The sequence below is a fragment of the Ischnura elegans genome, chromosome 11, assembly GCF_921293095.1.
Source record: "Ischnura elegans chromosome 11, ioIscEleg1.1, whole genome shotgun sequence".
In the NCBI taxonomy this organism is placed as follows: domain Eukaryota; kingdom Metazoa; phylum Arthropoda; class Insecta; order Odonata; family Coenagrionidae; genus Ischnura; species Ischnura elegans.
The window spans coordinates 59,839,132-59,859,167 of record NC_060256.1 but is presented as its reverse complement, the minus strand read 5'-3'; the positions used below and the strand labels follow the sequence as shown (position 1 = coordinate 59,859,167).

The 20,036-nt window shown below is 38.5% G+C and overlaps 1 protein-coding gene across 1 annotated transcript in view; it reads right to left on the bottom strand.

Annotated features, from left to right (window-relative positions):
• The window catches only part of LOC124167829, a 264,122-nt gene extending 245,814 nt beyond the window's left edge, over window positions 1–18,308 (bottom strand). The window contains exon 1 of the mRNA XM_046545868.1: window positions 18,156–18,308. Within this exon, the coding sequence (XP_046401824.1) occupies window positions 18,156–18,164 (9 nt within the window). The 5' untranslated portion in view covers window positions 18,165–18,308. The remainder of the gene's footprint in view (window positions 1–18,155) is intronic.
• Window positions 18,309–20,036: the final 1,728 nt, after the last annotated feature.

The following is a 20,036-nucleotide window of genomic DNA, read 5'->3' as shown; positions in this document are numbered from 1 at the left end:
AAGAGGATTCTCAAGTCGGCCTCTAAATGAGTTATTACGGTTGTCACCCACCGCGCATTTAAATTGGTTTACAAAAATCGCCACTCGCGTCGCTGACTGACAAATAGATCCGAGTTTCACGGGGAAATAAAGTTTAATAAGCGGTTTGAACTGAAACTTATATATATGATGATGTAATCTATCGAATGCATAAATTTTCAATGCTAATCCCATGAATTACAGACATTATCCTGCAACACATTGGAAAAAAGTGGATCGCATTGCACTCATCACCGCGCCGCGGACATTTTTGAAACCCGATTAAAATGCGACCGAAGTGACAACAGAAATCAGTCTTCTAAAGGATAGAAATGGGCCTCTTCTATACAACCCCCTTTGGGTACAGCATGACTGCCCCATCCAAAAGGAAAACAAAAACCATGCCAACGTAAATACGCGAAAATGTAGGGGTCTAGTATGAATGCACGTGGGATTGATGTAAGCAGGTAAAAAAAAGAGAGAAAATATTCTTTTACGAATCCATCCACGCGGAATGAATGCGATGCCTTTCCGCAATTAAACGGGCAGTTAAAGGGGATAAATGACAGACATCCAACCCATTCGAAATTGTTCGTCCATGCGAAAAAATCGACGGGGCGGACGAGTCCACGTCGGTAGCAGGCGGAGACGCGAACTTCTGCGGGGCACTGCGAAATGGACGCAGTTCCATCGATGGCGTATGAGACTCGGTCAGCAGAAGCAAGAGGAAGAATGGGGGGGGGGGATAAAAAGGTCGCGGCACTGATTTCAATGGAAAACTGACCACATAAAACGAATCGACTCCGTAAATACACCACCAGCTGAGACCGTTTTCGAAACCGAATATCCCGGAATCGCGTAAACACCGCATGTACGAGACACTAAAAAGAAAACTTAAAGAAATGGAAACTATAGGGAACACATATTCCCAGGAAAAATACCAGAATATTATCACATACAGGTCTTTTTCTGTCATTCCTAATACTTATGCTCCGTTAATAATGCACCTACAGTGATGAATTGGGTATCATTTTAAACGATATTTAGTGATTTTTCCGGGTATTCTTCCGCGTTTATCCACTTTGTAGGACAATATTTCGCCAACGTTCCAGTTGGCTTCCTTAGGTCCACTGAAGTGTCGATGCAGAAAGTTGTTCATCTTATAACACCCCGCCTTTGCCGCCTTTTTTGTGGAGGTGTGCCCTGATTGGTCAGGATCTTTGAAGACTCTTTTAAACGCGCTGGCGAGATTGTAGCCGTCTTCACGGTTGAAGTTCTTTGTTGTTTTGGCGATTTCAATTGCCTCCCTGATTATTCTCGGGTAGTAGCGGCCTTCTTTGTTCAAAAGAGAGGCGTAGTCAAAGTCAATATTGTGTGTCGGTCCACTCCATTGGTGTTCCGCCACCGCTGACTGGGTGAAATGTCTATTTTTTACGGCCCTTCGAATACCCGGAAAGAATACCCGGAAAAATCACTAAATATCATCATAATCTCCGCGGAAGCCTACTTGGAGACTATCATTTTAAACGTTGAGTCACCGGCTTCTGACAAAAAATACAATTTCTATCTCAAACTACACTATTTACCCATTAATTTGACTTAAGTGTTTCGATTTTTTCGCGTCGATTACTCGCTCGGGGTATAACCACTCATACATTTTTTTAATTCTAAACTTCAAAAAAAAGTTTTTATCACATAAGTAAGAATCCTTGCCAAGCGAGAAGTTAGGAAATAGCTTCCTACTTATCAAATACAGTGATTAAACCTTTGCTTACGGACACCTCTGACACGGGGGCAATTTTGAATTCCGCGTAAGAAGGATATTCTTTCGTATAACTCACTCAATTATTCACTCCCAAGGGCCAGTTATGTCCTAGTTGACATTTAGCAGCACCAACAATTTCCCTACACCTCTTTCTGCCCGTTGCTTCCTGTTCTGAATCTTCTCCAGATAAGATTTTAGTTGGTCCCACCATCTCTTTCTTGGTCATCCTCTCGGTCTTCACCCATCTGCATTTGCTTTTAAGGCCGTTTTACACGGTACACGGAATTGCGCAGGCTAGAGCTGCATTAATTTCTAAAATGGCGTGGAATTGCGCGAATGCATGAACGAAATTAGAACAGGGGCTATTTTGCCGTCTCGCATCCACGCATTCTCGCATGTGTTCTAGCAATTCACCGCTTTTACACGACGCAATTTTGATTGCGCCTTCACACGTACGTCAGACTGCGCAATTCCGTGTACCGTGTAAAACGGCCTTTAGATCCTCCTTCGTCTAACTTTCGTCATCTTTTCTCAGAACGTGGCCAAACCACCTTATTCTTCTACCCCTGATTTCACCAATTATATCGCTACTCTTGTAGAGTTCTCTCATCTCCTAATTGAATATTCTTCTGCGCCTCCGCTGTTCATAAGTAGGTACATATCGATGGATAAGTTCTAACAACACGAATCTCAAATTCGGACAATTTGAGACAGGTATCTTAAACAAAGAGTAATAACATTTTTTTAAATAAAATACAAGCAAAAAAATAACTCTTTGTTTGCAAATGAATGCTTCTTTTTTCAGTTTTATGAACTTCTGGTTTTTAAATTCAGTTTACAAGTAAACAAAATTAATCGTTTTTCTGCTCTCCTGAAAAGCTACTATTTTTGAGATACGCGATGTTAGACCTTAGCCATCGATATATATTACGTAAAATTTCATTTTCGAATACTATCACTGATTTCTCCTCTTTATTGCTTAGTATCCACGTCTCTGACCCTTAGATCAGTATTGCGCAGATTGATGTTTTGTACATTCATATTTTTGTTTTATGGGATAGGAATTTTGAAGTCTTGAGCACATAGCTTGCGCGTAGACATCTGTTTGCTCAGTTCAGTCTAACACTTACACTATCATCTGGAATTATCGGGGATCTATAATGGGGAACGACAAAGATCTGGATATGGTGGGTGTGGAGAATTAGCTTCGATATGAGGTACGTGGGAGACAGAAGGTACGGAAGGAGCGAGTACTTAGCGGGTAACCGATGCTGATAACAGTGTTAAAGGGTAGAATGTTGGGTACACGAGAAAGAGGAAGGAAAAGAATAGGATTTTTAGGTAGAATGAAAGGGAGTAGGCCTTGAGGTGAACCTAAGAGGGAAGTCCGTGAAGGGAGGAAAGACTGCCGGAATACTATTTAAGTACTCCATGGAAACCTACCTTAAAGGGTAGAATGCTTCAATAAATAAATTAAATGTAAAAATTTACCGTTGTTTACCATTAACTACATCTTAAATATGAAAATTTCGTTTATCTCTATCGCCTCAGGCTCAACCTCGTGGAAGTTTATCTTAACAATAAAATGAAAAACGAAGTTTTTTATTTTATTATTATGAAATTTTTGTCTTAGTATTATCTTGGGGGATTATTTTTTAATATTTGCGATACAGGTAATTTTTTTATATATCATTATTATGAAAATTTTGTCTCAGTGTTTTCTTGAGGGATTTTTTTAATGCTTGGGATACAGGTAATTTTTTAGACGGGTTTATTCTATGTATCCTGAAAATTTACAGATGATAGCGTAGTTTACAGACGCATAATATGTGTCGAAAAAAGAGGAAGAAGTACCCATTCCTCTCAACCATTTATTGTCTAGATATCCTCACGTGTTAACTTATGCTGTCATCCTTAAATTTCCAGAATGCATAGAGTACATTTACATTTATAATAACGTTGTATCCCGAATGAGAAAATCGATCCTAATTTATATCCAATGTCTTTCGTATTCATATCCAGACTCAGCTATTATGTATTTGTATTTACACCTACGGTAGGGTAAATTCTAAATTTTGTGCTCTTTTTAAAATTTCGAAATAACGATGACGCTATCTTTAATTCAAGTTTATACGTGAATTTCGACCTAACTAGCGTACAAGGTGTGAAAAAAATGCGAAATTAGCGATTGAACTAATACCTTCCTGTCACGTTTTTGGTGTCAAGCATAACATATCTCACTGTCTGTACCGGTGACCTTTCCGTCTCAATGTTTAAGGATAACTTACTTTTCTCTTAAAAAGGGTTCTTAAAGCAACATCAAGGCTAAATCTTATTTGAGTTTGGCTACACAAGGCGGATGTTTACTTATCCTCTGCAATCATTATTTAGTTTGCTCAATAATGAAGAGGAGATTCAAGTTTTTCACAAAAAATAATGGCTTCAATGGGTCTTAAATATTTATATAAAGGATCATTCATTAAAAAAACATTGTGAATATAGAAATGTAATCAAATCAAATTGGATATATAAATTGGCTTGGAGAACTTCAATTTTTTGTGCGTAGGTACATGAAATCTTTTAGCTTGAACTTTTCATATATCATCACGAAAAATGTTTTTATTCAGAATAACGATAAATAAACGTGTGCGTAAACAAAGTATTTCCATTATGATTCCCGGTAAACTAGATGTTTTTGTAGCAATGGAAATTATTTAGCACCTCGATTCAATTCATTTTCGTATTTATGTTGCATGATTTAGGTTGGAATAATTTTCGATATTCATAAAAAATACTGGCAGTTATATATGATAAAATTTTCAAGATTAATCATTTTTCTCTATTTTAACGACATTACATTACCATGACTGATACAGCAACTCTTTTAAAGTTCTCATTAAATTAGGAGTTATATTTGACTCAAAATCAGAGCTAAATAAACAAAGAAGACACCAGGTAATGAATATCATGCAGTGGCATTGCGCACAAGTAGAAAACAAGGTTCCGCAAATTGAGGATACATCATTTGATAATTAAAGGTAGAAAAAAATCACTTAATTCATTCTGAAAAAAGTATTGGAGTATGTTCACGATGGTAACTATTATTTTCAAGAATAATATGTCATTGAAATACAAAATGCAAACTCATGAGATACCATCGAAATCCAATTAACCAGGGTACTCCACAACATGATGCATAAGCTACATAACTCAGATCTCTAATCATTATCACCAGGCTTCAAGTCTGGAACTACGGCAAAAATTTTATATATATTCACCTTAGTAAGGGATACAAAATGAAAAACTGGTTACAGTTATAACCGTATGAATATAAGTTTAATCAATTTATCGATCAAAGAGGCGTAAGTCATTTCGAATTGAGCTCTTTATTTTAAAAAACTAAGTAATATATAAGTCATTGTAGCTGCAGGAAAACGACAGAGATTTGGCAGTGTTTTCTTTCAATAATATAAAATTATAAAATTTTCTAAAATAAAAAAGAGGTCTTGGGATCGAGTCCCGCCAGGGTAGGTTGCCCCAGTCCAGGGCATGGTTGTTCGTGCACGTGCAATCTTTAAAGTAGTTGAACACCCCAATGTAAAACGGCCAATATGTACTCTATTCGGTGGCATGGAAATAAATAAATAAAATAAGACAAAATTAGAAGAAGAAAACATTCGCAAGGTTTTCCGACCGTATGTTCTCCACACGCCACTGCACTCAAGTAAAACCGCCAATTTAAAACACTTTTATAGAAATCAATACAGTTTTCAAAGGCAGACTGGTCCGATGGCTATCAAAATTGCTAGCTAATCCGAGAAGCACACTCCGAGGCGAAGGGGAATTTTATCGCTAGAATAAGAGAAAATATATTCCACGGAGGAAAATATTCATATATTCATGCATGAGAAAGCGCATTAAATTATATCTCACGGCAAGGGATTCCAACACAAACTAATGGAAACATTGCAGAAAAGGGGAGATAAGAATTTAAAATAAAAATATTCTCAACGATTACCACAACTCAGAAGGAGATTGAAGAAAAGAAACAGAGAAAAGTATGAAAAATTTTATAGAAAAATTTAGAAATTACGATATATATATTGCATCGAATGGTGAAATGAATTAAATTAGTAGTCATGGATGAGACTATTTTCAAATGAGAAACCTCACCCCACGAACGAGGATACTTAAATACAGTATTGATAAATAATTTCTCTGCATTACTAGTCACTCTATCTTTCTCCACCATTACAATAATCTAGCTCTACAATTATAACACTTTAAAATAATCTAGCATCAATACCCTCATTCGGGACCGATCCAGGCTCATTTCAATGTGTCATGTTAGCCATGTAATCTAAATAATGGCAAAATAACAGTTCCAATCCTATTCTTCCTCTCACTCTCAAAGATATTCTTGCCGTGATAACCATATTATTGAAATTCTAGTGTTTCAAGGTCTATAAATTAATCTGATTATTATCATAGCGGTTTTTTACATTCTACTTTTATTCCATCAAATTTCTATGCACCACACAGGCCCTATGGAAGTACCTTATCCAAAATTAAATACCTATAAATACCTAAGTCTAAAATAGACTACGCAAATTTCAAATAATTTAAAAGTTATTTCGATAAACTCTAAGACTAACATGCTTAGGTAAGACATTAAAGTCAAATGTCACGCCCAATATCTCATAAGATCCATAAAACGTGAGAACAGATAAAGGGCAACAGATATTATTACTACTGAATATTCACTGTAATACGCTCGATGACTTGAAAAATATTACTTTCCCTGCATAGAAAACATAATTCCGTCAGCCATAAAAAGTAACTTCGCAGGTACTCATTATGTATGATGCCTAACCTGTACATGATTTTACCGCGTCAGAAATTAAATTATGATTCAAATATGCCGTGTAAACCCACCCATTCTCAACGATAAGAAACATATCGATGGCTAAGTTCCAACAACACGTATCTCCAAAATAGCAACTTTTCAGGAGAGCAGAAAAACGATTAATATTTTTGATTGTAGACTGAAATTAAATACCAGAAGTTCATAAAACTGAAAAATAAGCATTCATTTGCGCACAAAGAGTTGTTTTTTGCTTGTATTTTATTTTTTTAACGTTACTACACTTTACTGTTACTACACTTTAATGTTACTATCATTAAACAACATTTAATGATTACGTCTTCTGTTTATGAATTATTTTTGCTTCGGAAAATATTTATGGTTCACAATTTCAAGGGAAATTTAAAGAAAATTTCTCAATAATAGCTATGGTAGTATTGGAATCCATAGCTATAAGACCACATGATTCACAACAAAAAGTAAACCACTATCGGAGGCTTAACAGGCAAACAATTGAAGTACTTCTACTAGGTAGGCATTTAAAGAATGGGTGACTTATCAGCGAGAGGCTAACGGAGAAAGGTTATTGGGAATTGAGGCCTCCGCTAAATACGTGTAATTACAGCTACGTGTCCAGAATGTTGGACTAAAAGAAAATCGAGTACAGAAGTGGTCTGAATGCGGGATTGAGAAATTACAACCAATCTGCCGTTATGTTGCATCTCAAGTGAGATTTCTGCTATCGCCTCACTTCATGACACAAGCAAAAAGTAGAGACAGAAAAAATGTAGACAAAACGGGAGAAGAAGAACCTTCATAGAAGCTCTGATGAATACCATATCTTCATAACCGAAATATAGGGTTTGATAACAATGGATCGACGGTGCTTTAAATTTAAAGGAAAGTTCCCTCGTTCTGAAAAAAGGCGCCGCAGAACACCATTTAATATTATGCGGAGAAAATACAACTATAACTACAAAACTAAACTACAAAATACAAATTTAACTTCTACGTTGCAATTTAATATAAAATTCTCACAGAATCTATACGTACTGTAATACTAGAATTGCTAATAGGCGACCAAATATTTTATGTCTCAATTTCAACAAATGTTGGGTTGTTTAAAATTTCTTACATCTATTTCGTTCGTAGGAATATCCATGGCAATGGCTCTCTGTTACTCCATATATTCACTATCTCAGAATCACTGAAACAGCCGAGTAATAGACAAATAGGCAAGTAATAGACCACGAAGGTTACAACAAGACTTCTCGAAAATGAAACGGATTTAATAGCAGCACGAGAATATGCGTTATATTTTTCTTATACAGAACAAACGCTGTATGTGAAATCGAAGTAGAAAGCAAACGATATTTGGTTCACCCGTTTCCTTTCTCACCCGAGGGCTTAGTGATCAATTTTGACCTTGAACTTGGAGACGTAATATGCTTCACTGGGGCGCATAATATTAGACTTCATGGTCATCAAAGCGAGCTGAGATTAAAGAAACCCATACGAATCTATAGCCCAAACAATACTGACACTAAAACTTTTGGAAACATTTTTTGCCACATAAACACATCTGTTATTTTCTACCATGCATTAGACAACTTGAAACTAACATAAGTGTAAATTAAAACGTTGCCACTACATCATATTTTTCCAAAAATATATTTTAATACCGCTGTAACGCGATGATATTCCTAAGTGACTATGAAACCCAGAAAGAGATGTTCCCAACAGTGATACATGAGATATATACCACATAAATACCAAGATACCCGAGATTCTTCAGTGGTCAGAAATTATTGCAAATATTTGAATAAAAATAAAAGTTGACACCGAACAAATGCATAAAATACACATGACATAGGCTAATTCCAACTGCTTCTTTTAGCCCTGTTTTATCTCTGCAATTAAGGGTGTTTTACCACCCGGAATACTCACAGTACAAAGCACATGAGTGCGTTCTGTTTCTGATGCATATAAACTGTTTTTACACCGCCCAGAGCACATAATTATATTTCTATCACCCAAACTTCATCTGATATCAATACTGTTCTACCTAATGAGGCGTATTAACTTAAGACTTAAGGAAAGATCTCAAATTATAGGTCCAACATTCTACAAGTTTGATTTTATGGGTAGCCTATATTGTTACGGTATCTTCAATTTATTCCTACCATTTTTTCTTAATTAATTTACTTACGTCTGATTACAGAGTTAGCTCTTATTTACATACTCCTTGTTGTTATAAATTAGATAAGTAAAGTAAATAAAATATAAATAAGACTTTAAAAAATATCTCAAATTATAGGCACATATTGAACAAGTTATATTTAATTATCAGTCTATAATGTTCCCCAATCTTTATTTTATTGCTATCATAAGTTCTTCAGTATCTTACTAGCGTTTAATTCTAGATTAAGCATACATATTCCTTAGTGTTATAAATTCAATTAAAAAACTATTCTTTAAATATACTAAGTACTTCATTCATTCACACGACGAATTGCGCGCAAACATACAAATAAATTCATAGGTAAGGTAAGAAAGGTCAAAACGCATGCCGCATTTTACCCTCTGATTTCTGGCATTTTCCATCAACCACAGCACCGTTGTCCTCGTCCTTTTCAATTATATGTTCCTATCCCTTCCTTTCCTTACCTATGACTTTATTTGTATATTATTTAAACACATTCACATTTGACTAATAAAAGCATAGTTACGTGTATGCGTTGCACGGAATCTGTAGCTGAGAAATTAATGAACGGGTTGATAGCGCACACCAATTAAAACGCGAAAGTAAGATACCCTTAAAAGGGGATTTTAATTAATCCACAAATGTTGCGGTCTCTAAAATCTTACAGATAAGGTTTTTTTCTAAGGAAAAGAACAGGAAATTGAAAAAAATATCTAAAGAAGGAATGACTCGCAGACGACAGCGACCCCCTACATGTCCGCAGTGGACAGCTCACGACAAATCCCACATAATGATTTCGTCCAGAGATAGAGCCCGATATAATTACGTAGGTTTCCTATAAACAAAAACTAAACACAAATATTTTCTTTGTAAATACTGCGCTTTCATGCATGACATAATGAATGAATGAATGAATGCTTTATTGATGCTCTGGGAAACCCATAAGAGCAAAAAACCTAAATACAATTAAACATTCTGCTCAAAAATACAATAATTATGAAATATCACAACATAAGCAACATAAGCAAAATTAATCAACTCAATGATTTGTACAACTCAAAACAATACATTTACGGTTTTAGATATTCATACAGTTTACTCTTGAAAGATTCCGGGGTGGAGGAGCGTTTTATTAAGGGGGGTAATGAATTCCAAAACTTAGAAGCAGTGATATGGAAGGAATTTAGGTATAGGTTGGTACGGGCTTGGGGTATATGGAGAAGGTTGAGGTCTGACCGGGTTCTTCGGAGGGAAACACTAGTCCTGTAACTGAATAAATTATACAGGTATTCAGGCGTTTGAGTACGAAATAGGGAGAACAGAAGAGACCCCAGGAAGTACTTCCTTCGGGAGCCAATAGGCAGCCATTTCAAGGCAACAAAGTGCTCAGAAACATGATCGTCTCTGCGAAGGTCGAATATAAATCTAATGCAGCTGTTAATTAGTCGCTGGACACGTATTTCAAGAACATTTGTTAAATCACAATACACTAGTATACAGTAATCCATAATTGGAAAAATCAAAGAGGTTACAAGTGCTATTCTCGTGTGGACAGGTAAATTTTTCTTTTGAAGTTTCAATACATAGAGAATTTTATTTCCCTTATTGCACATTTCCAATACATGCTGATCCCAATTTAATGTAGTGGAAAGAGTGATGCCAAGGTATCGAACAGTTTTTTTGAATTTAACAATGCTCGTGTGAACACGAATAGGTGGAAGACTATCGTGATGGATGCTATTTAAAAGTCTTGAATTTCCGAAAACGATTGCTTGAGTTTTTAAGGGGTTTAATTGTAGGCAGTTGGTATTGGCCCAAGAGATGATGGAGCTAATATCACTGTTAATAGTTTCGATAAAAAACGGAAGTTCGTCACGAGAACAGTGAATATAGATTTGCAGATCATCAGCATAGAGCATATAGTTGGCGTGACTAATGGACTTAGCCAGGTCCAGGGTGTACAAAGTAAAGAGGAGAGGTCCAAGGACGGATCCTTGAGTTACGCCGCATGAAATCGGGAGCCATGGGGATAACTCGTCACCTGAGCCCTTGACAGCTTGACTTCTGCCCGTCAAGTAGGAGTTAAACCAGTTTAGGGCAGAGCTGGAAAAATCGAGGGACTTTAATTTGCGTAAGAGAACTACGTGATTGACTCGGTCAAAGGCCTTACTAAAATCGAATAGAACCATAATGGTTACCAATTTCTCGTCGGTGGCGAGACGAATATCGTTAGTGACTTTAAGCAGGGCAGTCTGTGTGCTAAAACCCTTGCGGAAGCCAGATTGGTAAGGGTCTAGTTTACCAGATGATGTTAGAAATTCCATGACTTGAGAGTGCACAATCCTCTCCAGTGTTTTAGAGAGGGCACAAAGAATAGAAATGGGCCTGAAATCAGATGGGTTTTCGGGCTTGTTGACCTTTCTGACGGGCGTGATAAGTCCTTTTTTCCAGGCAGCTGGAAATCGTGCGTAGGATAAGGAATAATTAAAGATTTCAAGGATAAATGGGAGTAGGAACTGTGTGGCTTTATGAACAAACATAATAGAAATATTATCATGACCTGGGGAATTAGATTTCGTCTTCTTAAGGTGCTTCAGGGCAACATCCGGAGTGATGTATTGAAAAAAGAAATTATTGGCATCAAACGGAACATGAAGGTCGTCAATGGTCGGTGCATCTGTTGCAGTGTTGCTGGTACTACTCGACATAGAGGTAAAAAATTGATTTATTTGATCAATGTCAATATGACCTGGCAGGGCATTGGAACGCTGACGTACTAATCCGAGGTTCCTCAATTCACGCCATATGGATTTTTGGTCACCGAGTTTCGAGAGTTTTGATGTATAGTAATGGTGTTTGACTTCCGTTATGCGGGCTTTGACCATATTGCGATAATCCTTAAATGATTGGAAGTCTGCAGGCCTTCTGGTGCGAATATATATTCTACGAAGATGATTACGTTCGCTTATTAGATTACGGATTTCTTCATTAAACCACGGAGCGTGAACGCGCTTAGGATAGCACGTCACTAGAGGTGCCAGAGCATTGATACATTTCAGTAAATGAGAATTAAAGCAATCGCCCTTAAGGTCAATACAGTCGGACTTAAAGATATCGCTCCAATCCAAAGCCGCAAGTTCATTCTGGAAAATACAATCGTCAAAGTTTTTAAGTTTACGGAATTTAAAAGGCTTTGGGGGTGTGGTATAGAGTTTAAATCGATAGGAAATGTGAATGAGATCATGAGCTGACAAAAAGGGGACAGGCATTTGAGAGTATGAGATCACCTTATCAGGGTCATCAACAATAAACAGATCGAGTAAAGTATGACTGGTTGCTGTATGATGAGTTGCAGTAAACGGAACTAAATGAAGATTGTTACACAAGGTAAAATTCCTAATATACTGACTATCAGATTTGACTTGGAGGAGATCAGAGTTAAAATCTCCAGTTATCACAACGTTGTTGTAGGTGGGAAGAAAACGAAGAAGGTCATTTTCGAAAACACTCATGAACCCAATTTTGGGAGGACGATAAACAACACATAATAATAGCTTTAAAGTATTTGGGCTGATGATGTCGACAAAAAGATACTCCGGTCGGGAACAGTAAGTTGAGGGAGAAGAGGCAACGACTGAGACCTGAAGATCCTGGCGAATAAATAGTCCAACACCACCTCCCACTTTACCGAGACGATCATGCCTCAGAAGATTGAAGTTGGGCAAAGACACTAGGACATCTGGGATGTCGGGTTTAAGCCAAGTTTCAGTGAGGCATATGATATCAAAAGAACATTGGGAAAAGTAAAGTCTGAATTCGTCAATGTGGGCGTACAAAGATTGGCAATTAACACAACATATCTTAATGCAGTTAGATTGAAAAACTCTTTGAACCAGATGGCAGCCCTTGGGTTGACAAGTTGGTTGCTAATCCACCAATGAAGAAAGTTTATCAGTATCCTCCGTCGAAGAAATGGTGAGGCGCTCGGAACCGTCTTCTTTGCGAACGTAAATCCTTCCATTGCGCACCCAAACATACTTGATTTTGCCATTTTTCTTCAAGTCGCGAACCACTGAGTACAGTTTACGATTGAAAGGCGTAAGGGATTCATTTACGTACACTGGGGCCGCAGGAGAGAGGCTGAAGCCTATATCTTTGGTAGTGAAATTTCTCTTCCCACTACGGGCGGCGACAACCTTAGAGGCGAGTGAATGCCGAAGAAAACGGACTATCACTGGGTTAGGTGAATCAGACCCTTTGCCATGCAATTTAAGGCGATAGCAATAATCAAGGTCAGACACACTGATGTCCACACCAAGCGCTTGCCCTACGTTACAGACGATAGAGTCAAGGGTTTCACCATCGACGAAGGGAACACCACGAAATTCAACAACATTTCGTAGCCACTCTTGCTCAGCCCTATTGAACTGAACTTGAAGACTCGAAACACGATTTGAAATTTGGATGTTGTCTTCAGATAGGTTGTCAAGGCGTTGGGTAAGGCTAGTGAGAGAAGCCGAAATACCTTTGAGGGCATCCGCATGATCAGTGATGCACTTTTGGATGTCGGAGAGAGACGATTTTATGTCCGAGTAACCCTCTTGAAGTTGCTTTACTCTATCAAGTAGCTCCTTAACCAAGGTCAGCAAGAGGCTCTTCGGAAGATTTCCCTATGCCAGGTTTTAAGGGCGTGGAGTCAGAGCGAGAAGCACGTTGCCGAGATGTACAGGAATCACACACCCAGGTTTTCTGCAGGTCATCCAGAACTTGCAGGTCCCATAATCTGACGTTAAAAAGCATAAGTGGTACAAAAAACTGGACAATTCAATCCCTCTTCTTAAAACGTATCCATTTTCAGATTTTACGCACATTCTCATACATCCAACGTGATTTAACTTCATTTGTAGAATAAATCTGGTAGTAACTAAAAAATTAGTGTGCTGATGACCGAACGCTTAATTTTATATCAAGGCTCTAATGCAATACAAAACCATACATCAGTTTTTTGTCCCAACAACACTTTTTTCTAATCTAATTCGACATTATTCTGATGGGCATGGTCACAACGGCCTAAATGTACGGGTGATTCAAAATTAATAGCGAGGTTTTAACATTTCATAATAATGATAAAATAATTGCTGGAGTATACATATACATACTCCTTGGTGTTATAAATTAGATAGCCTATAATCCAAGAATTATTTTACCATTAATTAAATGAAGTCAAGATAAGAAGAAGAAAAATCATTTTATAATATTGATTACGCTAAACTTATAGCTACTGCTCACAATGAACACTTGTAGCCTTTTATGCAAAACTGTTAGAGTTGCTTTTTCATTTGATGTTTGATTCATAGCCGTAAGTTTAGCTAAATACGGGTTATAAAGCGTTATAACCCCGCTATTCTTTATTAAACATCCGGTATTACATCAAGAATAATTTTATGAAATCCACATAAATACCCAGGAAATTCAATCAAACATGTACAGGAGTAATAGCTTGCACACGGCTGCGATCATCTTCATGTGCACAGGCTTCGGCTCACGACGAGACCCACATAATGATTTCGTCCAGACACACAGCCCCGGATAATTAAGTCTCCGCTCCGCTTTTAACCGCTATTTGCGAAAGGCAGTAGTCACGGCATGCTACTCCGCTCATGGAGGACCCATAATTTCAAGGTTTGCCTTGAAATGCATGCTTCCCGCACTACACTAAACCACACCAACTGCATCGAGAAAATACCCTTCCGAGCGACAGGAAAATTTCCAACTCCCACCGAAGGAAACGTCCTCAATAATTCATCAATTCTGAACGCTTTTTTCCACGAGACTGCAGTCATTTTAATTTCCCACATACCCGCAATGTTAACTTTTAAGACCACGGTCAGACGAATATTTCCGTAGGTCTTAAAAAAATCGTCCTTTGAAAAATTGCGTAAAAATTAACGTTTGACATTTTTGACGCCAAGGCACACCAACTCAGATTAAAATCTATAAAAAGGAGTTAACATTTAAAAAAATCATAGCGCCAATAGAATGTACCATTTACAACAACAATAGAAGGAAGCAATGGTAACGAAACCCTTGGGTCGGGTTCGCGGGATACACTCCTGAGGCGAGGACTATAAGCGATTAGCTTTTTTCCTCTGCCCCCAGAAGGGGAAGGACGAGAGGGAACAAGGAAAGGAGGCGCCGCCGCGATAGGAGCCCGACGACGCCTACAAGGAAAGGACGGGGAAGGAAGGAAGGGACGAGGAATCCTGCACCGTCACAAAGGCGGGCAGGTCCTACCACTAACGAAACCAAGCAATACGCAATTAATATGCTACCAATTTTAGTAGATTTTCCTATAAGGAAGAAAAATCTATCGATCAAATCGGTAGATAATAGAAGGAAGCAGTTCCATGGGAAGCGAGTCATGTTTTCCTGCCTGAATATAGACGAGAGCGAATGTTTATTGCAATTGGCATCCCAATCATTGATTGCCAACCGTTAGTGAGTATTTTTGCAAGGTTTCAAATTTCTACCTCACAAAACATAATTTTTCCCGACTTTTTTCGATTTCAGCCCACAACTCGTCGGTGCCATAGACGAAATTTCCAATTTTTTCACGGCCATCGTAAATGACAAGATTTCTTCCATTGATAGAGATTGTGAAATACTAACCGGCAAAATAGAAATTCAAAGAGAAACATGGAGCAATTTTCAGTGCTTTCACTCGAGTCATAATCGATTCTTTAATTCCTTCGCAAAGAATATTTTTTTACAGCCACCTCTTCCGTTCTTTCTTTCCGAATGCATGATGGTTAATTCCGACCTTGAACTTCAAAAACAAAAATAGATTCAACCGGACTTATACGAGACATTTCCGTCAAGACAAAACGAATGCTGCACATCTACTGAACTTGGAGAACTAGGATTTAAAGTTATTGTGATATTGGTAAAAACAGTCACAAAAATGCCAAAAGCAGAGAAAATAGCAAAGCTATTAGAGGCGATTCTGTAGGGATTCAAAGTTACGAACGCTTTCTTAAAAATCCATTTCCAAGCGTAAGAAAGCACATCAAATCGGTAGCACATCAAATGAGGTATTGGTGACGTCAGAAAAAGTCATGCAGCATCAAAACTAACAGCACTTCCCATCAAGATAAGAGGGAAAAGAAATTTCCTTCACACTATTATGGAATCGTAATGCCCCAAAAGCGCTCTGGTGCGTTTTGTTTGTATTGTTAGAAGGAAGCTTATGCCGACTCTCACAATGCTATACCGCAATCACTTGGTTAGTCAGCATAAGCCATTAACTTCACAAAAGTCGGCAAAATAACAGTGCGTTACAACCAAAAAAGCATAGATGTCAATAAAAAAAACTCAAACGAGACAAGAAAAGTTCAGGCAGGTAATCATAAAATAAAAATAACCGGAAAATAAAACATCGCAATCAAAAAAAGCGATACATAAGTAACTTGGTACGCAGTCACGCGCACGGGAGCAAAGTTAATTTGGATAAATCAGCTGATATTCGCCTTGAGAGAAGATGGCTCGGTGGTCCAACTGGTAGAATACCTGAAGAAAGATTTGATGCTTTCCCGGCGAATGATGAGAGTAAACTTCTCTCGGGTTTCCCACCGGGTTAAAGGCTTCATAATGGCCATTATGAAGCCTTTAACCTGGTAGAATACCTGATTGCCAATCGGAAGATACGGGTTCTATTCCCGGCTGAGCCAAAAAAAATTTTCACGGCGAATTTCATTCTTGGTGTAAATAAAAAGTGAGGCCATCAACATATTGCTCAGGCCATCACTATGAGGGACTAAATAAGTCGCTAGTGCTTACTCAATAATTTGCAGAGAAGGACCGCTTTTTCAAGTGGGAGATTCTCCCGGTATAAAAAAAGAAGAATTCTCACGCATGAAAAAGGATAAATTGCTGCCGACCAGATATTATTTCCGATTGCGGATACATTTTAAAAAATATTTTGAGATATATATCCTTTTGCAAGTTCCCCTTTCTCTTTAAATCTATTGGCAAAGCCCTAACAAGCAGGCTAGCACCGGTATTTCGTGCACTGGTGGGCAGAGCTCGATTTCAAACCTGATGTGATCGATTTACAGCTTTCTTTGTGTCCGTAACATAATCCGCTTCCATTGACACTAGCGGCAGAACAGTATTCACTCGCATTCATTCCGAATAACAAGAATATAAAATTTTTCACCACACACGAGCCGGATGCCTCCCCTTGTGAATTGCTTCAGCTGTAGTAAAGGAATGGCAAACATCACACGTAATATCTCAACTGCAAAAGACTTTTCAGCACGAGTAGCATTGGGAGACGGAGACAGTTAGTCAAGAACAACAATGACAGCAAACTCAAAAAGGAATGAACTTTAGCGTGTATCACCATGGAAACATACGAACCCAACAATGAATGAGTCGAAACTCCGAAAGTCAACCCTTTCAGGTAGAAGCGCGACAGTGTATTGTGTCTGTTTTCAAACTCACAGAAAAAACAGACACAATACCGCTTTAAAACGCACAATATCCGCTCCGGGAACTCAAGTATCTTACAGAGTTCAAAATCGGAATTGCTGCCCGTTTTTGCGATAGAAAACGATGGAAAAAACCAAGAATCCAATAACGAGAACAACAATTAAAAAGTTATTTTCGACAATCAAAACATTACTGCAGCGCGCTCAACCAGCACAGAAAATAACGCGTGAAATGCAGGATGAAAACAAAACAATCCGATTTTTTAGCGAACACTCTTTTTCCTCTAGCTTAGGACCAACACATTTGACACCAGTCTTTTATCACACCTCAAACCACTGCATTCCGACAACGTATCTTTATCCGTTGGACCCAACGATAGCTACGAAAGCCAAAGTGCTATCACTTTCACAGTGAGTCACCGACAAGCAGACAAAGTACCGCAAGAAACTCACATGGAAAAAGTAACGTTACGATTTTTCGCGAACATAACCATTTTTTCCCCACTCACAATTCGCAAATTCTCCAACACCGCTCTTTCACACCCCTCAAAACAATAGAATTCTGTACCATGCAGCTGCATCCATTGGAGCGCTCCACTGCGGCAAATCAAACGGAGTTTGGGCTTCAGCGAAGGAGTGTATAAAAAACCTCAGTGATTCCAGTAGGCGCACGCGATCCACTCCGAACAGGCGCAGAAAAAACTACAAGTCACACACACATATACAAACAGCACACGCTGGGAGAGCACCACGCACGGCGAGGCGTACGGAAAAAAACGGGGCGCTAGACTGAATAAAAAATGTCACATGTCTCACCTGCAACATCTCGGCCTCCGCCTCCGACAGGTCCTCGGGGTTGCCTTTGGATCGGCCGCCGGCGATGGCCGTCCCCTCTCCCGGGGACGCTGGTTGATGTTGTCCCCGCTCCCTACTCCGCTTGCCGCCAGCCGCGCCCCCCTCAAAGTCTTCCTCCACTTCTCCCTCCTCCTCCTCCTCCGCCCCTCCTCCGTCCCCCTCCGCCTTCTTGCCTCCTCCTCCTCCCCTGTCCCTCTCCCATAGCCCTCCTCCAACTGCCCCCCTCCCCTTGTAGGGCCTGTCGTCGCCCATAGCGACGCCTCCCCCTCCTCCTCCGCTGCCTCTCTTGTTGTCGCGGGTGGAGGCGGAGGAACTGCCGGCGGCTACAATGGTCGGTGCCGCACCTGGTCGAGTGGGGAAGGGAGGAGAGAGGTTGAGTGTCAGGGAGGAGGGGAGCGAAAAGGGTTGAAAAAGAGGGAACCAATAATTAGATGCATAGTATCGCTGTAAAATGTTCAACATTAATGCTAAAAAATCAATGGCGGGGTGGGTTCGATACAGTTTCAGGTGCACAAATTATGTTATTCAAATGAATAAATTTAAAATTTCCAGTTTTTGGCGAGAAAAATTGAACAAATTCCCATTTCATTAAAGGAAATTTAATAGATTTCATTCAATATAGAGAATCGGAAGAGAAAATTCGCGTTGCACTTCCACACATGTGCATTTGGGCTATGAATAAGAAGTTTGATTATAAACCAAAAATAAGGGCGGAAGAAATGTCTAATAGCTAGCAAATAATAAAACAAATAATTGAGTTTTCCATAGGGCTTATAATAGGGTTTATAGGGATCCCAAAAAGAATCATGATTTTCACAGTAAGAGTATAAAATATTTCCCATTCAAATATAACCTGCAGAAAGTGAAATCACGAATGTTATTGATATTAATAATGATGGCTCCAATGATCGGTTATGATTGGTTTACACAGAAGATTTCACGAATCATCCCGGCCTGTGTATGTCTAGGTGCATTTATGTCAATCATGAAAATTTTCTAACATAAAAAGGAATAAAAAGTAAAAATCTTAGGTTTTATCCATGATGTTAGGGGTGCTACATCATTTTAATGTATCATGCATCCTAGTTTTTATATTTTGATAATTATGACAGTTCACAACATATTTTACTATGAAATCCATGTAACTACTTTAATAATCAATCCTTGGTATCAATAATGGTAGCGAAAAAAACAGGGCCAATCTGATGGTCGATTAGCATGCATTCATTTTCCCGCGTGTAGCACGAAGGAGGGATTCAAATTTACATATTAATTAATTATGCATTCCAAAATAATTTTCAGATCATTAATCCACAATAAAAAATCAAGATAGGTACTATTTCGATGGGTGAACTTCATTCTGGGCCACTAGGAACTGGGAAATGAAAAGTGTGATTGGACGAAACGAAAATTCTTCAGTTTCATATCCACAATTTTTGTAATTTTCATAAGACGTCAAAAGCAGGAGCCGCAACACCTTTTTTATCTATTCTCCCAGGCCCGAGGAAGGTAGATAAAAAAACACACACAGGTATACCTTATGAAGACACCAGGCCAAACTATTCCTCGCATCGAACCACATCACAGACGTGCCAACTCCGATAAAAAATTGATATCACTACTTCAAAATTTAAATAAAAAAGAAAATTTGGAGACACTAATACGAGGGAAAAAATTAGAGGAGTGATTCCGCTTTACGCAATTCTGAAACAAAAGTTTAATTTTCAACTAAATAAAATAAAGGCTGGCGATAGTTTTCAGCAAGTTTCAACCACAAGAAAATCCTCATCGAACAATATGACAGGGAAGCACGCTTCGGCGAAATGGTCGCCACTATGCCAG